A 23,183-nucleotide genomic window follows, 5' to 3' on the forward strand; every position below is an offset into this window, starting at 1 on the left:
GAGCTTCTTTAATATTATATGAGTTATCTCCCATTAAAATAATGTCACAGAAGTATGCAACAAAATGGCAATGGTTACATAAGAAACCAATCAAATGACAAGGAAACAAGGCTTTGAAATTCATCTAGTGGCGAGCCTAGAGCTCTTTTCAGTGCCATATTTTTTTTAAGAAGTCTTCTTTTGTTGTACATACATCATTTGTACATTGTATAAGAGTAAAGACTCATAATAATTTTCAAACAAAGATGTAAGTGTTTTGACAATCTGTTACTACATGTACAGTACTAAGGAACTTGCTTCCACTTTTTACATGTTTACAAAGAAGACACAAAAATTATTGTTACATTCGTAAATAATTGGTTCCTTACCCAACTCTGCATTTTGGCAATTAGTCGCCATTATAAATTAAAAAAAAATAAATTCATTATTGTTACATTTCATTGTAACCCTAGCCAGTGCCTAAAATGTTTTTTTGTTTTTTTTAAAAGGATCATTTTTATTACCAAACTGAAAAACCATGGCCAAAATGGCAGTATGGCTGAATCATCTGGCTAAAATGTCTATGCCTGAACTGGCAGAGTGGCCAAAACATCTTGCATCATGTGCATTGGCTACTTAAACTGAAAACCAGTGACATTTTGCCAAACACCTATCGCTATTTGTCGCCATTACTGGACATCGCAAAGGTTCCTGTAAAATTTTGACATCACAATAGAAAATATATGACACCACAATGGAAAAATGATTGTTGTATGACGTCAAAAGTTCAACCGGCCCAGATTCTCGTGTCAAGCGAAACAAATTATATTTATAGCGATAAGGTGTATAATTTACCAGCTACCCGAGGATCAGTGCCGATTGAACTATTGACGTCATACAACAATCACTTTTCAATTGTGGCGTCTAACATTTTGTATTATGACTTCGAAATTTTACGGGAACCTGTGTGATGTCCAGTTATGGCGGACAAATAGCGATAAGGTGTATACACCTTATCGCTAATCCCGGCTGACCCGTCCGCTTGAACTTTTGACGCATGCAACAATCACTTTTCCATTGTGGCGTCAGATATTTTGTTTAATGACGTCAAGTTTTTACGGGAATCTGTGACATATCCAGTAATGGGGGACAAATAGCGATAAGGTGTATTGGAAAAGGTAAATTCTAAAGACTAAAAGAACTGGTCATTATCCTAACAAAGAAAAATTATTGTCTTGGCAAATCAGATGTGTAGCATAAATCAGAAAAGTGGCACAGTTAAACAAATAAATTGTCTCAATCTGTTGACGTTAAAGTGCTAATTTTGAAGTATGCATGAATATGACAGTTACGCTTAAAATCGGCTGACAACAACTAAAACTTACTGATTCTGTATTGCTTGGACTTGGAGATCTTTGGACGGTTACCAAGGCCATATCTTATCCGACTGAATATTCAAATACAAAATAAGAAATAGCTACATTTCAAATGAAAGACAATAACAAAACAACAAAAACATTCTCATTCTCTTCCTTCTTTGGGTTCGATTTCCGTCACATGCGTATTTTGCCGGAAGTTTCAAATATGGAAAATAAAACGTCTGTATGATTCAGACGCACACTTCCTCTTAGCAACGTTGATGGTGGTTTGGAAACATTTTTTTTAATGTTCTTATTTTGATTTTTCAAAGAAGATTTAGTCTTGGTATGATATTTCTCTTATGTTACATACAAAACCTTTTTTAAGAATGCATAAACACATTTCTGCACATTCTCTTAGAGGAAAATATATTTGGTTACAATGTTTTTGTTGTAGTTTACAGCACCTGCTATCATGAAGATACTGATTTCTGGACATATATGCCCGTTCTAGACTTTTATCTTGCGCTCACTCTTAAATTAAAAAGATGGATAAGCCACCTATAGAAAAAAGTCAATTTGGCACCTGGTCAAATGGCATATATCCTTCCGTAGTCTATATAATCGGTGACGGTCATCTTGTTGGTTAGTTGGGATTTGTTATTGTACTAATCACTTAGGAAAACTAAGCATTGACATCACTACGCTACCACCAGCGTACAAAATTAGTGCAGAATTAGTTTATTCTACTCTTCTATATAAAAAAACATTTCTAAAGATATGTTTTCATTGTTATTCTCAATTATTGCTCAAAAATGCCAATTTACTAATGGCCCTTTCAAACCTGACTTCAGAATGCCTAAAAACATTTCAGAACTTCAGACAATCACTCTTCTGGCTTTGTGTACATTCCATTCATCGTTTGTTATCAATCTTGTGGCAGACAAAATAGGTCAAGCAAATCGTATTTTAAGAATTTCAAAATGACAAGCACCTTACATCTGCAGGGGTGTAGAAATGCTATGCCCGACTCGCCCGAATTGTACATTTTGACACCTGGACAAGTAACTATTTGTGTCTTGGTTGCCCGTGGACAAGTAAAATAATATACAAGACAAAGTTCAAATTCATCAAAAATATAGGATTAATTTCAAAACGTATAATGATGTTTAATTTATGTAAAAGAAACCAATAATCAGTGAGTAAAACATACATTTGTATATTTAAGTATAAACATCAAATGTTCATGACGATAAATATTACATAACTCCGGAAATAGATCGCTTACCAAAATGAGTAAAAATAAGTATGCAAACCCGAGTCGTGTTATATTGCATTGGCTTTGTCCATTGACCCGGGATCGCCGATTATGTTTTATCCACTATTCACCGGAAGTGTCATTACCGGTATTTAAGATTTTGAATCGAGATTCAAATTGATGAATACTTTTAAAATAAAACATCGGGCAAGCAAGACAAAAAGAATGACGAGTCATGTACATGTCATTTTATTTAGTTGGTTTGCTTTTGAGTTTCTGTCCCATTGATGTTATAAACCCATTTCCAACATTCCTTATTTTTTACACATATAAACCAATTGATTTCACTGATTTGTTTGGGATGCAAAACAGTGCTAAGAATCATATATTAGCTAACAATAAAATACTACAATATTTATTGGGACCGTCAGAGTGAATATTTGTGGACGCCACCACCAACGACGCTGATGGATTGTAGGATGACTATGTCTCGCTTTTTTGACTAGTCAAAGGCTCAACAAAAACAATACACGTATATATACATAAATTTTTCATAAAAAAATTGATTCAATATAAAAAGATCGATATTCTGACCATCATGACTCCAGGTAAATATACATATAAAATTCCAATGATGTTGAATTTCATGGCTTAATATGTGGCTTCCTATTGAATAAACCCCCAATTCATTGCAAACTATTTCAAAACAATATCACACAAACAAATAATATAATTGCCTTAGTCTAAAAAAAATCACCTAATTGACACTAGAGCAATTTGATTGGGTAGAAAGATTCAATGCATCACATGGTTTTTGACGCCATTGGAATTTGAATGTAAACAAACAGTGTCAGCAGCTTTAGTATGGAACAACACTGTACTGTGATTGAGTGACTGAGAAACAAGTATAATGAGTAAACTTGCTTGATAATACACGGTTATTAATAAAAACAAAGCTACGTCTACAGAAAAAAATGTCCTTAGATGAACGACTTACCACCATTTCAGGATAGTCAGATCGACACTTACACTTTTGTCGCTATTTGTCTACCATTTTTGATCATCACAGTTCTAACTTGTAAAAATTTGATGTCATAAGGGATGATATCTGGCACCACAAAGGAAAATTGACTGTTGTAAGAATAAGAATTATATTAGAATAAATCCAACAATTGTTACTAAATACAAAAAATAATGTAAATAGTTTAAACATGTTTAATAAGATTTTTTTTAATTTCTTGTCCCTTAATAGTCTTATTGACGCTTCTTGTCACTAAATTATTCTTCTGGTTGCATCTTGACACTTCTTGTCGCTAATTAGTGAGACCCACCTATAAATAACCAAATGATAGACAGAAAACTATACAAACATTAAAGCCAGCATAGTATCTTTGTGTTCTTTATTGCAGATATTGCAAAAGTCAAGTGATATCTGAATTCAACCGTTTATTTTCTTTTTTGGCGGTGTGGTAACTTATCCAACATGATCAACTTTTTTATGATTCTTTTATACAGTCTACAGAGAGACAACAAATCCAAGTCGGCTTAAAATCCTAGCTTAGGGTTATTTTTCGTGATCAGGATTGTGCAAGGAGGATTTTTTGAAAATAGATAACTAAGCCTTGATAATCACAAAAATGAATGGTTTGTTCTGTGGTAGTTTGAAAATAAATTACCTGACTTGCAATGTATAGAAAATAAATAACTCAGCAGGTCTAATAGAAAGTATGAGATGGCACCAGATTCTTCATAAATTCATCTTTTTTCCCCAAAAAAATCGGGAAACACTTCCCAAATTTTTTAATAACAAAAGTATAAATATTATTTAAATATACTTGAAATGTCTGAAAATTGGTTTTATTTATCTTGAGGTATATTGTCTCAGGAAACCTTACCTCATTTTTATTTCAACAGGGCTGTAACTACATGTACATGTAGGAAATTTCAAAATCAAACGCTTGTCTCCATATCAAATTGTGTTCACGTCTTTGCAAGAAGAAAGTTCTGTTTTCCCTCAGACTTATAGCCCTGATTTTTCGGGATCAATGTTTCTTATTTATTTGTCTTTTGTTCATTGATTGCCCATCTGTATTCTGTTAGTGTTGCATTCCTTTTGTAATCTAGTAATTTTGTTATGAACTTGATCATGAGTTTAAAAAAAACAGCAGCCACAGGCTTAACTATGTTAATTGCATTTTTGCTTTATCATGCACATTGGTCTTACACTGAATTTATACATTTTGCTTTGAGACAAAAATATTGTCAAAAAATTTATAAAACAAAACTTCATTTTCAGATTATGAAAGGGTCTTCGGAACACCTAGAAAGCATGATTTTGCATCATTTGTTCTATAGCTTCTTGGGCCTTCAGTGGCTCCAAAACCCTTCAAAATTTGTTTTGCCTCGTTCCGCTCGGCGTAGTATGTTTGCCAAAAAAGTGCCCTCTTATAACTAAAATTTTATACTATGTATGTATGCAATACATGTATATGCAGTTGGGAATTTAAAACATTCATTTCTGCAGAGGGGGATGGTTAATCTAATTAAATGGTACATAATGACTTGACTATGCTATATGTATTATTTATAATAAACAAATCATTTAAATAATTGTATGAACTTCGAATATCAAAAATATAATAAAATGAATAATCAGTCCCTTGCTTTAATGAAAATGAAAAATCTTGCTTCAATAGTGCACAAAATGAATAATCTGTCCTCTTAGTTTACAAAAATAAATAACTGATCAAAAACAAATCCTCCTGCCCCCCCCCCCCCCCAGAATATCAAATGGTCGTCCCCTTATACATGTATATATATCACTGTTTCTTTTAGGCTGAGCAATCATGGCTGATGTTCTTACTTCCAAGCCAGGCTCTGGTCGTGAAGGAAGTCCAACCAAAAGAGTAACCATGACAACACCACAGAGTCCAGGTAGACTGTCTATAACTCCAGGAAGTGGAAAACAGACACCAACTGGCTCTGATTATATGAAACCAGTTGTAAGGAGTGCTGTCAGGAGATGGAAGAGGCTTCATGAGCAAAACATGATGGAGAAATTAGTAGGAATGAGAAATGAAAAGAAAAACAACACCAGAAGTTCAAGAGATGATGCTAGAAAAATGGCAAGGAAAATTCCAACAGAAATCTTAGCTAAACAGTGGTTAAATGACAATGAAGCTACATTAGAGGTCAGATCATACCTTGTTGACAAAGTTCTCCCAACATTGATTTTAGGTGTAGAAAAACTTTTGACTGAAGCAGACAAGAAAGGATTAACAGAAGAAAATGAAGAAGATCCTGATTTTAATCCAATTAATTTTCTGGCACAGTATTTACTAAGAAACAATCCAAAGTACAGTAACTTTTCAGAGGCATCTCCCTATGTTAGAGGACTAAGAGAAGTGGCTGATGGACTTAGAAAACAACTGTTCAACATTGAAGACAATAGGTATATTTTATATAAATATTGATTGATTGTTGGTATTTAAAGTCACTTTTAGCATTTTTGGCTTTATACCATGGATGCCAGTTTTTATTGGTTGAGGTCTGGAGGAAGTCTGTCAGTATCTGGTTGGAATCTGTAACTTATAACAGGATAACTCAGCAATTCTAGTCAATTAATAGCACTGTCATATAGGATTTGGAACACACGGTATTGACAGCTGGCTGATGTTCACTAGTTTATTTTAAACATATTTTATTGTAAAAAAATAATGACAGACACAAGTTTTGTCAACTTAAAACATATTCTCCATTTAAAATGATAAATACAAGAACAAAATAAAATAAATATAAATAACATCATATACAATATTGATATGGAGATATGAAATGAACAAGAATTGAAACGACTTAGATCAGCGATTTATAGATGTCAGGTTAATTTAGTCATCACTGTAGATGTAATATAAAAAAGAAAATGTGGTATGATTGCCAATGAGACAACTATCCACAAAAGACCAAAATGACACAGACATTAACAACTATAGGTCATCGTACGGCCTTCAACAGTGAGCAAAGCCCATACCGCATAGTCATCTACATGTATAATCGGCCCCGATAAGACAATGTAAAACAATTCAAACAAGAAAAAAAACTAACGGCCTTATTTATGAAAAAAAATGAACGAAAAACAAATATTTAACACATAAACAAACGACAACCACTGAATTACAGGCTCCTGACTTGGGACAGGCACATACATAAATAATGTGGCGGGGTTAGCCTGTATAAATTTTTCTCCCTGTCTTTTTTTAAGTTTAGCAAAGAACCTCTAGGTTACTTCTATTTCATACATGTATAAAGGACATAGATTATCATTCACATTAGTGCATCTAGAGTTTTGTTTAATTTCTTTTTTTATCTTGTATAACCTATAGATTAGCCAGAATTAAAACAGAGGCAAAGAGAAGAAGAGAAGAGAGGGAAAAATTAGAACAAATCAAACAGAAAGAGAGAGAAAGAAGAGAAAACTGCTTCATGGATCAGTTTAGAGAATGGAATTCTCATCCTGAAGGAAAAGTGGAACTTTCATTGGTATTTTATACATTCATCTAAAATTTATTATAATGGAAAGCAATAGAAGGTTGAATTAGTAATTACATCTATAAATGTCCAGTGGCAAATATTAAATGCCTTTTCAGTATACAATGTAATAAAAAGTTGATAATATATAAATATACCTGCCTTAGAAATACAAACACACCAAGTTTTGTTTTTGATTAAGAGGCTCACACAGCATACACACATTTTTTGATAATGTTTATCTAGTAAATAAAAAAAAAATTATAAATGGAAGGTGCAAAATGATTTTTATGTGATATGTTTTAAATGTTTTAACCTGTTTTATTACATGTAGTACATTACTTATGTCATATATGGTAACACAATTGACATATCTACTTTTATTCTGCTGTTATAGCGCATCCTTTTTGTAATTCATATGCTGTAGAAAATATGCTGTTTTTCTTTTTTAAACTGATACACAATGCTTTAGATAACAGATAACATGGCACTTTTGTTTATTTTTAACAGGTACAGAATGCTTTAAGATCGTTTTCTGAAATAGCAGAAGCAACCTTCCCTGAAGAGTTGAGAGATGCTGCTAAATTAAGTCGTAGTCTGGAAGCAACTGATGAAAGTGGGAAATGTCTTACTGTTAAAGATTTTGCCAAAGTAATTATATTATTTTGTTGTTGATAAAAAAGTGCATCTGTGCAACATAGATTTATGTTACAAAATATATTATTTAAAATCAGTACATTTATAGGCAGATCAAAATGGAAAGTTGGAGATCTCCTTGAAATTTTTGTTGTGTCTTAAATCAAAGATATCAATTTGTTGTTTCAGTCTCAGAATGTGATACATAGGTATAAGAAAGAAAACTTGTTAACCAAATATCTTGTATATATGCCTCATGTTCTGGCATGTGTTTATTGTCCTTAACCTCATTTTCACGGTATAGTGATTGCATAAAAAAATGTATTTTTTTTATTTTTTTTTTATGAGACAACTTGTTCTGTCATTATAAGTAATTAGTCACTAATTTTTTAAATGTAGAAGTATTGCCAAGTATACATGTCTGTCAGACAAGGTTTGTTTGACCTTGACTTTTTTTCTAAAATCTGTGAACTACATTAAGTTTTCATGATAATATCTATTTCTAAAAACACTACAACAAATTACTAAACTATATTTGGTGTATTGTTAGGTGAGCATGTCCATCTGGTAGCAAGGGTTCGTCTGACCCCATGGATATTTGATAATGAATAAATGATAAGTTTATGTGATACCTGAAGTAAAATGTTGACATTAACTACTTTCAGTATAAAATTCAATCATAATCAGTATAGCAGTAAAAACGTTTAGGTTAGGTGTACACTCTTGTATGGTAATTTAGCCTGAAATAATATAAACAAGTATAGTTTCAGACTGATGTTGTATAAATATTTTTTCAATACAATCTGAGACTTAGAATTATGAGAAACTTTGCTATACGGAGACACAATGTTTTTTTAGTACAAGTGTTATATTTCACACAAACAATTATATAATTAAACAAATTTAATTATTTGAATTTTGTGTTTTCAGTATCTCAGTGGTTATGTTGAAGATTTAACCAGGGACTTATTTGATGAATTTATGAAACATTTAGCTAAGTGTGCTATATCCTATAGAGCAGCTACCCAAGAAGAAAACAGAAGAATAGCTCTGTCAAATCTATTCATTTCATGTGATCACAGTGGTGTAAGTCTAATTTTGTAACAACCTCTATCATAACAAGAATGTGTCCCTAGTACACGGACGCCCCATGCGCACTATCATTTTCTATGTTCAGGGGACCATGAAAATGGGGCAATAACTCTAATTTGACATTAAAATTAGAAAGATCATATCAAAGGGAACATGTATAGTATTATATTTCAAGCTGATTGGACTTCAATTTCATCAAAAACTACTTTGAACAAAAACTTTAACCTGAAGCATGACAGACGGACAAATGAACAGACCAGAAAACATAATGCCGTCAATTGGGCATAAAAAGGTTTTTATAAAAATTAGGAAATTTGGTATGATTGCTAATGATATTAAAGACCCTGACATGAAAATATGAAGCAATTCAGTTAAGAAAACTAAACCTCTCTTACAGAAGAAGATATAGAAGATAAGACCGTTTTTAATTTCTCATATTACTGTAAAGCGGGTATTATCTCCGGGTGTAAATTTTCGCCTATTTTCGCAGATAGAACAAAATTGCCAAAATAAATTCCGCCAATTTAAAAGTGCACATGCAAAGGTATTGATAAAAGTTTTAAATTCCTCGAAAGAATTAACTGCAAAATATTTTGTATACCTTATTTAATGAAAATAACGAAATTTTACACCTGCAAAAATAACCCTCTATACAGTATTAACCCTTTCGCCGATGAGTCCCGGTTTACCGGGATTCACGCTTCAGACAGCTGACGATGAGTCCCGTTTTACCGGGATCGGAATACCTCTTTTATGTTTCCCGCTTAAAACAGTGCAAACATGAGTTATCTTTCTTTGATGAATACCCGGATGAAAGTGTAAACATGACGCTTCCGTTTGTTGAAAACCGTGTCAAAATCAGAGGAAATTTACGGAATTTACGAGAATTTGAAATGAGGGAACATTTTTTTTGAAAGAATATGGAAGAATTGAAGCGAAACTAGTATACTTTTTTGACATAAAATGTCGTTTTAAGTACAAAACACTTGCAATGGACATCGTTCAGTGTGAGGAATTTGTACAGCCTCATAAAAATTTTCAAAATTTTGCCGTTTTGGGTTAAAAAATTACGATTTGGGGTCAAAGAGCAGAATTTTGAGAATTTCACCTAGAAAATGCAGAAAATTTGAAAATTTGAATATTTTAAGAAGAAAAAATTATTAAAACATGAATAAAACTGTGAACATGGTGTTAGTGAATGAAATAAATACACAAATAACTACAAACAAGTTTTTATTGACATTTATTATGAAGATCTCCCACTTGAGTAATAGTAGCCAGGGAAGCCATCGTCTCAGTGTAGCTTCTGTCTGGGCAGCAATCGGTGAAAGGGTTAATGATATAATGCCATTGTGCACCTTCTATTTTTTTTTAATTCTGTTTTAATTTGGAGGTTTCCCTATTTTTGTAAATCATAGAATTTGAATTTGTTATATTTAGAGGTTGTGAGTATCAATTTGTAAGCTTTGCTTCAGTTCTTCTAGTATTTTTAAGAGTTTCTGTCCTTTATAACTTAGACAGGAGCTTATAGAGGGGTTAACATTTAATGTTTACCATATATGTTTGTTATAGGACTTTGCTACTTTTGCTGTGAATGTATTGAATATAAAAAAGATGATGTGGTATTATTGCCAATGAGACAACTCCCCACATGAGACCAAATGACACAGAAATTAACAACTATAGATCACTGTACATCCTTCAACAATGAGCAAAGCCCATACCGCATAGTCAGCTATAGAAGACTTTTTTGTCAAGAGATGATGTACATCAACTTACTTTCACTTTCTTTTTTAAGTTTCACATATATATTAATATAATATTTTACAGATTGGATTGTTGGACAGACACAGGATTTTGAGTTTGTTTGAGAATTTCTGGGATACAGTCAAAGATAATATAAAGATGCATATGAGAAATCCTAGGAGATGTAAGAACATGTTTACTTATTTAAAACCAACATTATATAAATCAACAATTTTCGCTGTTGTCTGCTGTATGGTTGGGTTGTTGTCGCTTTGACACATTCCCCATTTCCTTTCTCAATTTTAATTGCAATTCTTGAAAATAATTTTGTGTCTTGATTATTACAGTCATCATTTACCTATTTCTGTATATGATTTAAATAAAACTTAGTTTTTGAAAAAAAAAAGCACTATTAGAAACAATGGCAATTCAGGTTGTCCCATTCTATTTCAAAACATTTAAGGATAACAACATTATTGTCTTTTTTGCAAATTTTCTTCAAATGTTATGTTGGGCAATAAAATAAAATTTAAAAGTTGAAATGTGCATTTAATAGGGAAAAACATGTTAGAGGCCTACAGTACTCAGCTAATTGCAAACGTATAAAAAATTTATTTCATAATTTTACAGGGCCTGTGGTTGAAGTAGATGAAGTTGAGGACACTTACAACGATGATGAGGACATTAAACCTGTAGAGGAGACTGAACAGAAATCTGAGGTGCCTGCACCCTCGAAAGAGACAACAGTATCAGAGTCACCAGAAGGTATGTCATATTGAATTGGGAGTATTTAACTTATATTTAACATTAATAATTCTCTTGGTAAAAATCATTGTAACAGAAATTTTCTTTGTGATATTTTTACTACACAATCTGCTATAGTAATTGTCTTTTTAAAAGTAAAGATTCAGTGAACACTTTGTTCCTCAGTGACCCTTTATCTAAGCTGCCAAAAAGTACAAAACAAGTCTTAAGAACTCCAAAACAATGACTGAGGCATAATAGAAACTACCTTAAATAGTTTTAAGATCCAACAACTGTTGTGCAATTTACCAAGAAAGGAATCTACAAATTAAAGTTCCTTTTACAGTTTAGAATTTTACTTTGACCAGCTCCAAGGAAAACATATGCCTAGACATTATGATGATTTTGATTATTTCCCTGTACCTCAGAATTCACACACATTTAAATGTATTTTTATAAGCACTGCGATATGAAGATTCCACACATTCTATATGTTAAAAACTTTCATTTAAAGATTTTGATTAAATTATCAGTTTATTTCATTTCGTAATTTTGTTGGCATGAAGTTTATATTTTCTTTATTTTTGTTCACTTTATTTTGCATGTTGTTTATTTTGTTTTTGTTATTTATTATCATCATCAGTTAAAACTGAACAAAAGCCACAAACTCCACCTCCTCAACAGGAAGAAGTACAAACTCCTCCCAAACAGGAGGAACAAAAACCCATAACACCTCCACCTCAAGAAAAAGAAAAGACTGAAGAAGCACTTAAACCTGAAGAAAGTAAGAGGGATGAAACTAAACCAACAAAAGAAGAAGTAAAACCAGAAGAAACTAAACCATCTGATGCCTCTACAGAGGAAACAAAACCCACAGAAGAGGCCAAGCCTACTGACACTGAATCATCAAAGCCTACTGAAGAGGTCAAAGGTGAAGAATCAAAGCCTACTGAAGAGGTCAAAGTTGAAGCATCAAAGCCTACAGAAGAGGTCAAAGTTGAAGCATCAAAGCCTACAGAAGAGGTCAAAGTTGAAGAACAAGCACCTGCTGAGCCAAAGACTGAGACAGAGAAGTCTGAAGTTAAACCAACACAGGAACAGGAAGTTGTTAAAGAACCTAAAACTGAAGAGACCAAAGAGAAGGAGCCTGAAAAGTCTGCTACTGAAGGAGAAAATGCAAAAACAGAGCAGACAACAGAAGAGTTTAAGTCTGAGGACAAAAAAGTGGAGGAAGCAAGTGAAGTTCCAGAGGAAAAGAAGGAAGAGGAACCAAAAACAGACAATAGCACTGATGTTAAAGAGGTGTCTAATGTTGAAAAAACTGAGGAGGTTAAACCTTCATCGGAAGGTAATGAGTAGATTGGATAGCCCCATAGAAATTACTACATGTATTAACAAATGATTTATTGGATTTATGCTCACAGAAAATGCATATATTTTAATCAAAGTAATCAACTTGTCCAAATTAAAGAAAAACAATTGTCCAAGTAAAAGACTTGTACTGCAAGATTATTTTCCTGAAAACACTTTGCATGAGTTCATTTTACTGTTTGTTTTTTATTTTGATTTATTTAATTTTTGCATGAAGTTTTGTCGTATTTTAAGTTGAAAATATCCTAATTATAAGTTATCAATGTATAATATATTGTATATATAAGTGGAGTGCTATTTTATCAAGTTGCAATATTGCTGCATAACTTTTCAATTTTACAAGTTCCGCCTATATATAGATATCAATACACATTATTAACTTGATGTGTTGATTATTATTTGTATAGATATCAGTGTGAGTAGAGAACAGTCTAAGGAATCCATCCACTCAGAGACAACAAATCAATTAGGAAGTGTTAAGTTTGCTGAAGGAACCACCTTTGATAGGGAGAGAACTGGTAGGTATTATTTTATATATTATAGTCATAAATTAAACTATAGCCAAGGGAGATAACTGGTAGATGATATACTCTACAGTAGAACCACCTTTGATAGGGGTAGAACTGGTAGCTATTATACTCTATACGGTAGAACCACATTTAATAGGGGTAGAACTGATAGCTATTATACTCTACAGTATTGAATTAAAGTCCAATAGACAACTTTCGAGTTCAATGCATTTCCGTGAAAACTTTTGTTTTAGTGAATATCATTTGTGTGTTGAGGGGCTTAGTTTTAGTCACTTCTGTTCCAATGTTGAACGAGTGGTTGAATAACTGTGATGCTACATTGCGCTATTTGGCAAATTGAATTCTCTTAATTGACAATCAGCACTGCTGTCATTAGGGAATTGTGATTAAGTACCTACAGAACAAACATTTTTTCTAGTTTATCCTGCACAATGACGATCACAAAGAAGCTTGATGCATGTTAATAGTGCAGGGATACAATCGATCCCCTCTATCTGGTAAATGACATCATAAAGGCATGCATAATTGACGAGTTTTATCCAGGGACGGACACTATTAGTCTACATTATTCCCTATAGCAAACGGAGACAACTGATAGGTATAATACACTATCGTCCTTCCCATTGGCTATATCTCACTGCTCTGGTGTCACAGCTTTGAAACATGATCAGAACTTACCAGCTTATAGAAGACCTTATCCCACTTTCTCTTTTTAAGCGTAAAACTGCCTAAGGGAAGGGTGAAAAAGACCAGAAATAGAAAAAAAAAGCCAGTTATCAACACAACAATATATTTTGGAAGTTTTTAGGAATTATTAAGCAGGGGAATTTCTTGGGTGTATTTATAAATAACACTTGTTTAGACTACTAAATGACTTATGGTTTTGATGGACATACTTAACCATCTTGAAATAGAAGTTAAAATAGTATTTGAAACTAAAGTATAAATATTCACCTCAGTTAACACAGGTGTTTTTATATGGTTACTTGATACATTATTTATGTTTATTTTTGTGTTTTAATTTTCCAGTAATGACAGCACGTAGTCAACAATCAGGAACCTCAGCCTTTGATGAGAATGTCTTGAATGTATCACAGTTTGTACAGCTAACAGAAACATTCCTCAATAAAGATGAAAAACCAAAACAAGAGGCCTTCGTTATGTTGGCTAAGTTTATCAAAGAAGGATATGAAGAGACAGAAGAAGAAAAGATGGACAGACTTATTAAGGTACCATGATAATTCAAATTGTTGTAAAATAACAGAACATCATTCTTGTAGGACAATGTCAGATTTTGTTGTTATTCTGTAATAATTTAATTTTGGATGTAACGCGTCTTCTGATTGGCTGACGTTATTTTGTTATGAGCCCATATACATAATTTAGTCATGTGACCGTGACGTCATCAACGTTTTTTCATGGTTTTCTATGGTTTAAAATGGAATTTAGAATTAAATTATAAGAAATAACTGTAATATTTTTTCTGTCTATTTGCGCGTTATTCAGTGTGCACCAAATTTTTTATGCTATTTCTTCATCGACAGAAAAAATATTACAGTCATTCCTTAATTATTGATTAAAGTTTTCTTATTATGGTTCATCTAAATCCACTCAGTAAATTTCCCAATCCCATCCTTTATTTGCAAGACAAAGTTTTTTAGTTTTTTAGAAAACTCTTTTTACATTTTGATTGAATAAATAAATAAATAAATGATTACACTGGGCAAGATTTTATTTGGATTTATTAGTTTTTCGCATTGATTTTGTCTTTTGCCTGGTCAATCTTTCAAAACATTCAAAGAAAACTTGGAGTAACCTGAATATGTTGTCTGTGTACTTTCTATGAAACCTATCCATATAAGGAATCATTACTGCAAGTAGTAACTTTATGAAAAATATGAGTATATTTCATCCTATTTGCTGACAATATGTCTGGACATTTTATTTTTAGGCTCGTAAAGAGGCATTGTCATCACAAAGGAAACATATGATGGATCAGCTGTTTGAGAAATGGGATAATGATGGGTCAGGCTTCTTGGATCTAGAGGATGTAGAGGGCATTATGGTTAGATATAAAGATGGACAAGAGAATGAGGCCATTAATAAGGGTAAGTATTTGATTAAAAATGGGATGTTAAGCTTCCATGAGGCAATTTTTCATGAGTATTTGTAATTGTGATATAAAGATAAAAGAAAATGCACATTCAATTCTTGAGTTTCTTACACCAAGAATGAATTGATGTTTTAGGATATGTCTCAGAATAAAACAAGAAAAATACAGGCACACACAACACACATATGTATCAAATAATCAAAAACATGTCTCAGGTATGAATTTCTTTCCATTTGTCAATAAATGAATAATATGTATAAGTTCTGTTTATTTTAGCCGTTGTGCCAGAAACTAAAGAACTTAATCAATCAAATTCATGTAAGAGTTGTGTAAAAATGTTGTTACATGTATTTAGAAAGGAATGGGTTTGTAGTTAGAATTCACATAAAGCTTGTGTTATTGTTAGGGATCAATAGATATTAGTTTATTCTTTACTCCAAGGACTAAAGGAATGTAATTATATAGCTGCAATAACCACTAAACATAATTACTTCATATTTGGACTGCAGCATGACACAGTGGGTTATAAAATGTGAGCACTTTTTTTAGGATCTGTAAGACACAGATTTCATGATTGTTGATACTTTGAATTTTTCAATGAACTTAAATTTGTCATCAAACATTCCTCTATAACAACTCCTTCATAGTTGGCATTGATTATTTGTTTCAGAATTGATTGTTTATCGACAATTGTTTTACTTACCTATAGTTGTTAATGTCTGTATCATTTTTGGTCTCTTGTGGACAGTTGTCTCATTGGCAATCATACCACATCTTCTTTTTTATATTAACACAGTTCTCAATGATTATTTAGGACTTGTACAAGTTAGAATTAGTTTGGAGAAAAAAGCTTTAGGTTATTTGCTTTGGTGATTGTCTGCTATGATAAAAATAAACATAAATATAATTCATTAAATATTATCATGAAGTACAATATATGTGTTAGCTACTGAATAGAACTTGTCAGTCTGAAGGAAAATAATTTCTTTACAAAACATCTACAATCTACAATTTACAATCTATGCATTGAACTTTATTTTCTATTATGCATAAGCATGACATGATATCTTCTTTTTTCGTTTATATGTTACTTGTAATGCTATCTCTGTATTTAAATGTTATGTTTTTTCTTCTTTTCTCCTGTTTGTACAAGGATTTAAAAATATATATATATATATATATATAAGGTAGATGTATGTTTAATAGCATCCAACACATTTTTATATAAAAAGAGTACAAAAGGGTTTTTTTTCAATATTTTTTTTTTAAAGTGGTGGCTGAGTCAACTAAGGTAGTAAATTGTGTTATATATTGTTAAAATGTAAATTTAATCAAAATGAGTATTAAGAAGTAGGCACAGTTTGCCCTCAATATATCTAGATGTAAATATTATGTTGGAGAAGTTCTACTGAAACTTCAAGTCAAATTACCAATAATATTTAGAAATCACCTGTTCTTATAGAAGACAAAAATATAATGAGACTTATTCATGACAGAATAAACAATATGGGAAATATATTCTTCAAGGTAGAAATACATTGTATACTTATCAAAATTGAAGTAGTCTCCAGTATTTTTTATAGTCTATCCTGTTTTAGAAAATAAACTGTTTCTCTGACTTGCTCAATGCTCTCCAGCTTTGTACTGGTTTGGCTTAATAACTATTTTGATCTGATGAGTCGTATGTAGACGAAACGCTTGTCTGGCGTATCAAAATTATAATGCAGCATTATTGCTGGTACCTTTGATAACTATTTACACCACTGGGTCGATGCCACTGCTGGTGGACGTTTCATCCCCAAGGGTATCACCAGCCCAGTAGTCAGCACTTTGGTGTTGACATGAATATCAATTATATGGTCATTTTTATAAATTTTCCGTTACAAAACTGAATTTTTCGAAAACCTAAGGATTTTCTTATTCCAGGAACAGATTACCTTAGCTGAATTTGGCACAACTTTTTGGGATTTTTGGGTCCTCAATGCTCTTCAACTTTGTACTTGTTTGGCTTTATAACTATTTTGATCTGAGCGTCACCGATGAGTCATATGTAGACGAAACGCACGTCTGGCGTATTAAAAATATAATCCTGGTACCTTTGATAACAATTGCTGCTATTTTGTAGTCCATGTATTGTCAATATTATTAAGCTCTCTTTTGACTTTACAGCTAAAACTAGGTTAAAGAAGACTACTAAATATGCACAGGACAACAGACTCAGTAAGAGAGAATTTAGAACATTTGTCCAGGCTGTTACAGATGAAATCTCTGGTGCTGATTCATTTGATTATTATATAGATTTCCTAACCAATAGTGTGGAGGTAAGAGTTATGTGCCCTTATATAAGATTTTAGAAAGAGTTTATATGGGAAATGAAATCTCTGGTGCTGATCCATTTGATTACTATATAGATTTCTTAACCAATAGTGTGGAGGTACAAGTTGAAATAAGAGTTATACAAATTTATCAAAAAGGTAACTTGAACTATTATTTTGTTTGAAAAAAAATGGGAATAGGAGGAATATAAGCAATCATTTTCATATAATGATTTGTTTGTTTTCTCACATACCGGTATTCATCATTTTCCTGAAATCGCAATAATTCATCTCACATTTTTCCAATTTTTCAAAAATTGCAATAATAATTTTAATCAAAGACAATTATTTCTGGATTTGCATAGAAACATTGTGGGAAATGGAGTTATAAATTAAAACTTTTGACGTTAAGAAACATATTGTGACCCTTGGTGCTCAGGCAAATTGAGAGGCCAAATAGATAATGATACAATATGAGCATGAAAACCAAATTAAACTTTCAAGTATAAAACTAAATTATATTTTATCTTTTACCTTTTAATCTTACAGAGAACCTATGCTGAAAGAATAAGAGGAGAGGCAAGAAAGAAATGGTTACAACAGGTTGTCAGTGCTGCAGAGACAAGTGGGGCCAGTATGGAACCAGTTTACAAGAGTGTCTTCCAGGCTTTATATAAGGTATGCAAATGAAATCACTGTAACGTTATTTTCTATTTCCATTGTTGACAAAGACGTTTTCAATAAAGTACTCCTTGTACCACAAAAGCATATGAATTCTGAAATGAAAATATTTGTAAGATGTCTGTAAAGGTTTGACTAGGAAATATTGTTAACATTGTAAATATTCGATGAGATTTGAATTTTAAACAATCATTGAAATGTGGCAATTCTTAAGACATCATAATTGCTTTTATTTTGATTGTGGTGCTTTTACCCAGATTTCATGGTTTGCTGTACATGGAAATGGGATAGTGCTAGTAGGACCCGTTGTCCTACGAACACATATTCTCATTATCATTTACTTTAGACATTGATACAAATTCCATGTATTTCCTAAATGTATTTGTAGTTTTGTTATTGTATGATTAAACTATTTCCTATTTTAAAGGACTCTGAAGCCCATGGAAATGGTAAGAAGATAAGCTCCAATATTGCTATGTTGGAGCGTAATCGTTTTGATCAAGAACGAGGTGAAGTTTGTCTCCGATATGTGGCTGCCACCATTGATGATGCTGACTTCCTGCTCGGTAAAATACTCTACAAGGACATGAAAGGAATTAGGTAAAATATTATACTTACGATGGCTAGATGTTTCATAAGGAATAAAGAAAAAAGATTATCCGTTAAAAAACCAAACATCATCAGTTAAAGAGATTTTTTGAGATTTTTTGCTTTTATATTTATTTTTGTTTAACTTTCTCATCCTTCATTTATCCTTTTGGTATCAGACCAAACGAAAGAAATATTATTTGCTGTATGTTGAATTTTTTTATATTCTTATGAACCCTTTAAAATCAGATAAAAAAATGTTAGTAAAGGGAGATAATTTACTTGCAGTTTTGCATCTGTTGAACGAGGCCAACCAATACATGTACCCAGAGTGGCAAACCATGGTAATGTACAGTTCTGGAATCCATACAGACTACCAGAGGTAAAGTTATCTTCTTATAATGAAAAATTGTTACAATTAAAAGGAATGAAAATGTTAAAAAGCAGGTACTTTCAAAATGGTTTATTGATGTATGTTAAGTAATGGACAATAAATCAGTCATGATAAATAAGCAGCTCTGAAAAAACTATTTTAGTTTAAATGACATTAACACTACAAATTTTACTGCACCATTTGAGCATTTGACAATAAATTCTACTATATCTTTAGACTAAAAAAGGACTATTTATGAAAAATACTATTTTCACAATATATTTTTTTATTGTTTGCACAGAATTGTATACTGTTTATATATTTTTACCATATTTTATGTTTTATAGGACCGTGAGGGATCCTTCATCGTAGTACCATTAAAGGACAAGAGAAAGAGAGTGTTTGGATTGATTGGAGTAGACACACTCAACGACAGACATTCTAAGACTATCTTTATCACTCATGAAATACAGTACTTCCAGGTAATTTAAACTAGTCATTGCAGTGTGTTTCATGGAATATCTATATATATGTTGGACTAAAAACAAAAGCTTCAATGCCTTGACAAAATTAAAATTTCAAACTTCAATAACCCAAGTGAAAACTTTTTAAAATGAAGGATGTTTACTGTTCATCATTACACTTGTTTCTGGTTGGTTAAATAGACCATTAAAAATGATTATTATTCAGTCAATTAACATTTTAGTAAAACATCATTTTGCCTAATTTGAAATTTTTTCCACCATACAAGTAGACAAGCATATATGAATTAAATTTTAAAATGTAGAAATCTGTAAACTGAAATACAGTAAAGACAACACTGTAGTTGGTTCACAAATATTTGTTCTAATGCATATTCTGCAAAAGTCATGAATTTATTCTACATCTCTTCTAAGGCATTAAGTTCTCACTTTATCACTCTGTACAGACACTCCGTCTTTCTCCACCAATAAAAACTTGCCTCCATGATTAAGGGAGTTGGCTTCTCAGTTTCAAAATAATTAAGTTTTCAAAACACTAGCATATATTGATATGTGATTAATAAAGAAATCAAAAGAGCAAAAAAACTATATAGGTCACCGTGCTTGTTTTAGAGATATAAGCCATTGAAATTTTGGCAGGTAAATGTTCTCTCTTGACTTTTCATAGCTTTATCATTGACAAGTTTAAGTCCTCAAAAACTTTTAAAAAATAATTTAAAAATTTTATCAGATTTTAACAGACAGCTTATCATTATACACGTAAAAGAATTATAAAAAGAAAAAAGGGGATCACCGGGCAAAATTTTTTAAGGCATTCAAATGGATAAAACCAGAGGATTCCGAAAATCTGACCAAAATTCCAAATGACAATCGAGTGTCCTTAAGCTCACAATGCTAAAAGTGGAATGAAACACCAATTAATGAATTGATAACACTATACCACAGTACTGTTGCAAGCTTTTGTTTTTGCTTTTCTTCATGAATGAAAATAGATATAGGGTATACATCAACGAGTGGAAACCTATGATCCAAAGCCAAAAGACATCTTTGCTTCATGAGGCTGCAAAGATGTGCTAAAGGGTGGCATTATATTTTAGTTCTAACTGATTACTAACAATAATAATATTGCTTAAGTTTTATCAGTAATTGTACAATTTATAATTGGATACAATTTGTTGCTGTAGGGTGTTGCTAAAGCCTTCAGTATAGCCTACCACCACATTGACATGAGAAAGAAACTCTTACGTATCACAGAAAGTGCTGTATCTTGGATCCACCGTAGAAATCCACATGTTCATGAGATATCCACATACATGGTAGAACCAGATGGTAAAGAGAAACAGGATTATGTCCTCAGGAAGATGATGAACACAGATGCTAAAGGCAATGTTCAGAACTTAATAAATCCACCCAGACTGGAAAGGAAGGATAATCTTTTCAGGTGGGTTATTGGTTATATCTTGGGTACTCTATCTGACTCCCAATCTGGTGTCCTTTTCACATGGACTTAGCTGTTAAATTTGTCAGATTTTATCTCTTGCTTGCGCTTAGAATACATAAGAATATAACAACACAATTAATGAAATTCTACCAAGTCTATGGCTTGCATGAATTTTTTCTTAAATGTAACTACTGAAATCAGTTTCAGTTTCTCCAAAACTTTAAAGTACTTTAACTATTGCTTCAGGTGATGAGATGGAAACACCAAAGTTATCAGTCGAGCCTGCCATATTTACACTGTTAAATTTGTTCTGTGTCTGAACTGTATGAATATAACTAGATAATGATTTTCTTTGAAATTTCTGAAACAAAACAAAACATGACATTATTTTTACAATATGATAAGCATTCTCTTCACAATAATTACGATACCTTATTTTATATTGTAGGGATTATTTGTTCAAGACAGTAGACACATCAGAGAGTATATCAGCAGATGCATACGGGGAAAGACATTTAGCTTTTCCTCTTCGTGACGATAATGGCAAAGCTATAGCTGTAGTAGACATCAGTATAGGAGAGACAAAGATATTACCAACACACGAAAACAAAGAAGTTCAAAGAATGTTACGTCTTCTACAACAAGCTCATAAGGAAATTACAAGAGAATTCGCTGGCGATGATAAAAATATAGTGCTAGGTAAGTCATAAAAAGAGCCTTAAAACTGATTATAAAAATGCAGTGATAGGTAGGTCACTTGTCACTTTAGAGCCCAGTTCAGTGCATTTGAATGGATAATAACTGGTGTTTATTTGGTAAGAAAGTTTCTAAGATATTTCTTAAATGCTGTCATCTTAATTATTTATTAGACAAGACAAGAAATAAAAAACATACGCAAAACAGAATCCATTGATCAGGAAGTACACCTAATGCACTATTATACACAATTAAATTCATACACCTTTACAATAGAATGAAATCTCTGATCGACCTAATGTTAGTGCAATTGTTTCGTTACAAATATTGCAAAATTGTTTGGTCAAGTGTTTTAGATATATATACTGTAAATTCAGAAATTATTTTGATGTTTTTATTATTGTGAAAAATCACATTTAAGGAAGTTTTTTTATGCCCCATTTATGGGCATTATGTTTTATGGTCTGTGTGCCGTTTGTCATTTGTTAGTGTGTACATCCTTCTGTCCATCCATCTGTCCGTCTGTCCCACTTCAGGTTTAAGTTTTTGGTCAAGGTAGTTTTTATGAAGTTGAAGTCCAATCAACTTGAAACTTAGTACACATGTTCCTTATGTTATGATCTTTCTAATTTTAATGCCAAATTAGAGATTTTCCCCCATTTTCACAGTCCACTGAACATAGAAAATGATAGTGCAGATGGGACATCCGTGTACTGGGAAACATTCTTGTTCATAAAAGATTGGACATATGGATTCTTAGAATGCATAAAAATTTAAAAATTATACAAAGATTTTTTCCAATCTTGCAGAAGCAGAAAGAGATGATGAGAACCGAATGGATATAATGTTTGACAGACTCATGTTGATGGAACTTCGTGAAAACGTTTCTAAGATTGATGCTAAAGCCTTCGCTGAACTGAGAAGTTATAATGACCCACCAAAGATTGTAGTCAAAATAGTAAAGGCTGTTAGTGCAATATTCTTCCTTGAAAAAGTACAGAATGGTGAACTGGATGACTGGACAAATCTTAGAACAGTAAGTAATTTTAATTTATCCTTTACACAGTAACTACATGTATCAATGATGTTTGGGGTAGAAAATGGACAAGTCTCAGAACAGTAAGTCAGATTTAATTAGTCATTTACACAGTAGACTTTTAAAAAAACAAACAAATCACAGATTTCCTTAGTTGCTGAAATTCAAATAAAAAAAAATAGAACCTGCTTTGAAAGTTCGGTTGCATGATTTCAAC

At 32.1% G+C, this 23,183-nt stretch overlaps 2 protein-coding genes across 5 annotated transcripts in view; one reads left to right on the forward strand and one right to left on the reverse strand.

The window, feature by feature from the left end:
* The window catches only part of LOC139528617 (protein phosphatase Slingshot homolog 2-like), a 46,397-nt gene extending 44,817 nt beyond the window's left edge, over positions 1 to 1,580 (reverse strand). For 2 of the 4 annotated variants that reach the window (XM_071324660.1, XM_071324659.1), the window contains exon 1: positions 1,365 to 1,560. In XM_071324660.1, coding sequence (XP_071180761.1) covers positions 1,365 to 1,415 — 51 coding nt within the window. In that variant the 5' untranslated portion in view covers positions 1,416 to 1,560. Of the gene's footprint in view, positions 1 to 1,364 lie in introns of all 4 variants that reach the window. The other 2 variants (XM_071324655.1, XM_071324656.1) reach the window with 2 other exon arrangements.
* Positions 1,555 to 23,183, forward strand: part of LOC139528619 (EF-hand calcium-binding domain-containing protein 5-like) — a gene marked incomplete in the record, with an annotated part of 22,262 nt that continues 633 nt past the window's right edge. Inside the window, 19 exon segments of the mRNA XM_071324661.1 lie at positions 1,555 to 1,683; positions 5,431 to 6,046; positions 6,978 to 7,134; positions 7,633 to 7,773; positions 8,689 to 8,844; positions 10,681 to 10,780; positions 11,227 to 11,361; positions 11,984 to 12,688; positions 13,119 to 13,229; positions 14,271 to 14,470; positions 15,193 to 15,349; positions 17,524 to 17,675; positions 18,219 to 18,347; positions 18,778 to 18,950; positions 19,227 to 19,320; positions 19,659 to 19,793; positions 20,978 to 21,234; positions 21,683 to 21,933; positions 22,740 to 22,934. Of these exon segments, the coding sequence (XP_071180762.1) occupies positions 5,442 to 6,046; positions 6,978 to 7,134; positions 7,633 to 7,773; positions 8,689 to 8,844; positions 10,681 to 10,780; positions 11,227 to 11,361; positions 11,984 to 12,688; positions 13,119 to 13,229; positions 14,271 to 14,470; positions 15,193 to 15,349; positions 17,524 to 17,675; positions 18,219 to 18,347; positions 18,778 to 18,950; positions 19,227 to 19,320; positions 19,659 to 19,793; positions 20,978 to 21,234; positions 21,683 to 21,933; positions 22,740 to 22,934 (3,853 nt within the window).

The sequence above is a fragment of the Mytilus edulis genome, chromosome 6 (genome assembly GCF_963676685.1).
Source record: "Mytilus edulis chromosome 6, xbMytEdul2.2, whole genome shotgun sequence".
NCBI lineage: Eukaryota > Metazoa > Mollusca > Bivalvia > Mytilida > Mytilidae > Mytilus > Mytilus edulis.